This window comes from Alligator mississippiensis, chromosome 15 (assembly GCF_030867095.1).
Source record: "Alligator mississippiensis isolate rAllMis1 chromosome 15, rAllMis1, whole genome shotgun sequence".
Classification (NCBI taxonomy): Eukaryota; Metazoa; Chordata; order Crocodylia; family Alligatoridae; genus Alligator; species Alligator mississippiensis.
The window spans coordinates 32,078,197-32,083,163 of NC_081838.1; the positions used below are offsets into that span (position 1 = coordinate 32,078,197).

Sequence of the window (4,967 nt, forward strand, 5' to 3'; positions counted from 1 at the left end):
TTCCAGCATACATTTCCTAGGTGAGATTTACATTTCAAATTTACAGGGAAAAAAATAAAAAACAAAAATCCTGAGTTGAGGCTGGGTTAATGTTTTCTTCACTTTTTAAAAGGAATATCATAATATTTTCTTTTATGTAAGGTCTTGTTAGGGAAAAGTAATCTATTAAAATCAAATTATGCATAGGGCAAAAAATGGAAGATCTACATTGTTAGCATGAAATCTGGGGATGTTACTGATAGGAATAAATATCAAAGCTGCTCAGTTTGTTACTCTCCTCCTTACCACTGCCCTTGTTCTATTATACCCAGGACTTGCACAGTGCCCTGGGAAGGAAGATGCCCAACTGCACCACTGTAACCGAGTTCCTCCTCCTGGGCTTCTCTGACACTCGGGAGCTGCAGATCTTACACTTTGTCATCTTTCTCACAGCATACCTGGCAGCGCTGGTGGGGAACCTCCTTGTTATCACTGTTGTAACTACGGACCACCACCTCCACAGCCCCATGTACTATTTTTTGGCAAATTTGTCCATCCTTGACCTCGGATCCATCTCTGTCATTGTCCCCAAGTCCATGGCCAATTCACTCTCAAACACCAGGACAATTTCCTATGCTGGGTGTGTGTCCCAGGTCTTTTACTTGTTCCTTTTTTGTACAGCTGGTTTTGCACTCCTAACTATCATGGCATATGACCGGTACATTGCCATCTGCAAGCCACTGCATTATGACATAATAATAAACAGGAGAGCTTGCATCCAGATGGCTGCCAGTGCCTGGGTTGTTGGTGCCATCTACTCTGCAATGCACACTGGGAACATCTTTAGTCTACCCTTCTGCCACTCAAATATCATCAACCAGTTCTTCTGTGAAGTGCCCCAGCTACTCAAGCTCTCCTGCTCTGACACATACCGCAGAGAGCTGGCTGCTCTTGGCTTCAGTGTGTTTTTATTTCTAGGCTGTTTTGTTTTCATCATTGTGTCATATGTTCAGATCTTCACTGCGGTGTGGAGAATCCCCTCGGAGCAGGGCCGGCAGAAAGCCTTCTCCACCTGCATTCCTCACCTGATTGTGGTCTCCCTGTTTCTTTCCACTGGTGGCATTACCTACTTGAAGCCCATCTCGGACTCCCCGTCCCCTCTGGATCTCCTGGCAGCTGTACTGTATTCTGTGATACCTCCACTGATGAATCCGGTCATCTACAGCATAAGGAACAAGGAGATCCAAGCTGCCCTCAAGCAACTTCTCCACAGGCTGATCCTCCCCAAAACCAATATGCCCATCTTTGTTTCATGACTTTGCTTTATTTGTGTTTCATTTATAATTATCTCATGAAATCATTGTTTTCATACTATAGTGTACAACCTATTTACAAAAAATGAAGGTGGTGGGTTAATTCTGTAGCTTTGTAAAGGCAATGACACTTGACTTGGGTCATTTTATGTAAACACTTTTGAAGCAGTAAAATAATGTTTTATTAATGTTTAGTACCACTTGACATGATGCTTCTTACCCCCTCACATCTTCTCCTTGCAGTCCCAGTGCTGCTTAGCCTCTCTCTCAGGCACAGGGCATCACAAGGCCTGGGATCCCAAGAGCTATGCAGTTGGGCACTGTCTCCCACTTCAGGACAATTCCCTCCTGTCTCTGAAACTCAGGCCTGACCCTTGTGTCCCCTGCCAGCCCAGAGCTGGCACTGAGGAAACCTGGAGCATCCCTTGGCTGCTGCAGGGTAGGAACAGTCCTGCACACAACTGCTCCCACTGGGAACAGATTTGTTCCTGATGCAGGTGCACATGTATACATGTGCCCAGGTGCACTTTAGCGGGCTGAGAGTGGTTCATGGTAAAAACTGTTTTGCCATATTGTGCTGAGATGCTACTGCACAGTACTGTAACAGAGGCACAGCTTCCTGAGCTGCTAGCTCGGTGGGCACGCCATGTTTGGTACCCTTTGCATAAAAGCCAGAAAATGCTTGCACCAGGTCCTATGGCTTTTCCAAGCAGGAAAATACACTCTGCACCATGCATGCTTTTTATTGGACCATTTGCAATGTAATCAGAGCTCCCGCTGCAAGCTGAGGGCTCTGATTGGTTGTGCTTGTGCATTAAAGCATCCATAATGTGGGAAAGGAGTAGAGGAGGATCCAATTCCAACTTTGAGAGAGAGGGGAAGAGGCACAGCCCCCCACTCCCTCACTGGAATGTGAATTGAGACTTGCTCTGGAAGTCCACATCAGGACAAGCAAGAGCCTGTATAGCACCATCAGAAGCTAATTTCCTCACCAGGCGTGGAGCTGTGCAGCTTCTGGACACAGGTGTCCCCAGGAGAAGAGGGAAAGGGAATGGCTAGCCTCAGCTGTAGGCTGTTTGGGAGCTGCCAGGTCAGAACCCTGCAGGCATGGGTGACTGGTGCCACTTTAGTCAGGTGGGGCATGTGCCCCCTCAGCAACCAGTCTGTGACTGTGGAGGGTGTAGGTCCCCTCATGGCCAGTCTCACCGATCGAGGTTGGTGGGCCCTGCACAGCCAATCGTGTCAACTGGGAAGCAGCCGCGGCACTCCTGGAAATGGGCACAGTGCTCCCAGAAGTGGCTGCGGTGCTGGAGAAGTGGGTTCAGAGTCTCAGAAATGACAGGAGCTGTGTCCACACCATCTAGTAGCAGATACTAGCAATAACTGTGTGACTATTTATTATTATTAACCTGACACTTAAAAAAAAAAAAGCCCTGCACTCACTGGGTGCTGCAACAACTGTCGAAGCCTCTGGGGGCTCATTGCAGAGCCCCCTCCCCCCCCCCCCCCACACACATACACACAGCCTTAGGTAGTGGGAGGCAGTGGGGGATTGCCCCCCTTTCTGGCAGGAGCCAGTGAGTGAGGGGCTTTTTGTTTATTTTTTTTAAGGTGTCGGGATGCTGGGGCTGGGCAGGGCAGCCATTGATGGGACTGAGAGAGTAGGCGGGCGATTGTGTCTGTTCAATTTGAAGATTCGGCCAATTTGACAGCGGTCGAATCTCCAAATCAGATTTGGCTGAATCAATTCGGGACAGTGATTTGAATCACTGAATAGAAGCACTGTCCCCAGAACCAGACGAATCCTAATCTGAAGTGAATACTAGCCGCTTCACACAGGCTTACCGCAGATGATACATATCCTGGCCCAGAAGTAGGAAACAATAGATAAATGATGATTAAACTAAAGAATCAAAACATAACTTTTTTGCTCTAAAAGACGTGAATCCAGCAAGGCTTGTTTCTGATTCTGTGCTTCAGAGGTAAGCTGGGCTCTAGGGAATAAGTCCCAGGAGCCCTAAGAAGAGAAATGTGGATAAATCGCCTTCCTGCAGCAGCAGTCCCTCCAAACCAGTGAAGTTCACTGTGATCTGCAGAGAGAAACTGGTTTGGATCTACTTCTGTCAGGTCAGTCTTGGGGTGGAGAGAGCTCCTACTAAGATATTTTGACTTGTGAAGGTGTGATAGTGGCAGGGAACAGGGAAATTGAATAGATCAGTAGTGGGAAAATAAGCAAAGAATCTGGAGGATCTATCGTAACCTGAGAAAAACTCCACAAAGACTGTTGCAGTAAGTTTTTAATAGCAATTAAATACGGTTAGTTGGCAAGAAGGGCGGTGTGGGATATTTAAGAACCTGAAAATGACATTCAACTGGAAAACTTTCAGCATTTTAATAGCAAGGTATTCAAAATTCTTCAGCTGGTCAAAGGAAAAAAGAAAAGAAAGAAAAGAAAACAGCTCCCTTTAGAAATCTGAACTTGCTACCAAGACCCCACACATTTCAGTGTTTCGGCAACTTGAGGTTTTTTTAATCTAAAGCTCCTGGAGGCTGCACATCTTAAACCAAATTATCCCTCCACTCCCATATTGATAGTTCTTCCTCATAAATTGATGGTTTTGAAGAAAATATATGTATTGTGAGAAAGTATATGTTTAGCAAAAGACATTTTTATAAGAAACATCTTTCTAGGGTTAAATTGTAATCCCCATGGCAGAGATTCAGTATTGCCCAGCAACACCAGTATTACAATCCCACCTCAGTCACTGTATCATGATTTTGTTGCTTTTTCCAGAAAAAAAAAAAATGCTTGGAGGAGGGAGAACTCAGTAAGCCCCACAGCTGATCCCCCTGCAATGTCTTTTACATATCCGAGTGCCCCTCAAATTAGGGTCGGGGGACCCAACAAAGTGTGATGAGCAAGTGCATATCAAGAAGCATCTCTTGCCCAAAAGAGCTTCAAGTTCTTGTACCAAAATGACAAAGATGAAAGGCACAATGTGGAGATAACAGAAGGATGGTATTGCCGTATCATGGCATAGAGATGACCGTCCAGATGGGGACAGGGACCATATATATCGGCTAATTGCAACATGGCAGGCACTACTCAGATTCATTTCAAACAAGGTGACACTTAGGATGGTGTCTATGCTTATGCAGTATATACCAGGGAAGGGGAAAGAGGGGTGTTTTAGCAGTTTATTGACCAGCGTCTTAGTGTTTTCACAAGTGCTGTGTTCAGTGTGCCTCATCTTGATGTTTCCTCAGCTTCTTGCTTTTCCTGTTGTTGCTATTAAGAATCAAATACAAAATGCCACACTCTGGTCTGCCAACCTGTACAGGGGGTAGACCATGTGCCTGCTGAGGCCCCTTCTAACCCTTTGACTTTATTATTCTAATATAATAAAAGGTTTAGTCTGTCTGTCTGTCTGTCAAGCTTTTGTATTACTGTGCATGTGCCGACTGGCTGGGCGGGCTGGGTGGCCAGGGCCAGGGGCAGCTGAGTTAAAACAGGAGCCCCTTTCCTGTGCCACCTTCTCCTGCAGCCCCTGGTGCAGTGGCTCTCCCCACCCCACCTCCACAAAGGCAAGAAAAAATAATAAATTGACATGAGCACTTTAGAAATGGTGGGGCCAGCTGAGGAAAACCAGAATCCCCTCTGTCATAGTGGGGTTC

The 4,967-nt window shown here is 46.2% G+C and overlaps 1 protein-coding gene across 1 annotated transcript; it reads left to right on the top strand.

Moving 5' to 3' along the window:
* Positions 1-338: 338 nt before the first annotated feature.
* Positions 339-4,640, top strand: LOC132245555 (olfactory receptor 14A16-like). Its single transcript, XM_059718145.1, has 2 exons — positions 339-1,248; positions 4,408-4,640. The coding sequence occupies exons 1-2, from the start codon at positions 339-341 to the stop codon at positions 4,638-4,640; spliced, it is 1,143 nt and encodes a 380-aa protein (XP_059574128.1).
* The last annotated feature ends 327 nt before the right edge of the window (positions 4,641-4,967 follow it).

Bases quoted from the DNA above. Each gene is read 5' to 3' on its own strand.
- LOC132245555 (XM_059718145.1), top strand. From the start codon at position 339: ATGCCCAACTGCACCACTGTAACCGAGTTCCTCCTCCTGGGCTTCTCT. The intron at 1,249-4,407 runs ACAGGCTGATCC...TACTCAGATTCA, and splicing joins TGCCCTCAAGCAACTTCTCC to TTTCAAACAAGGTGACACTT.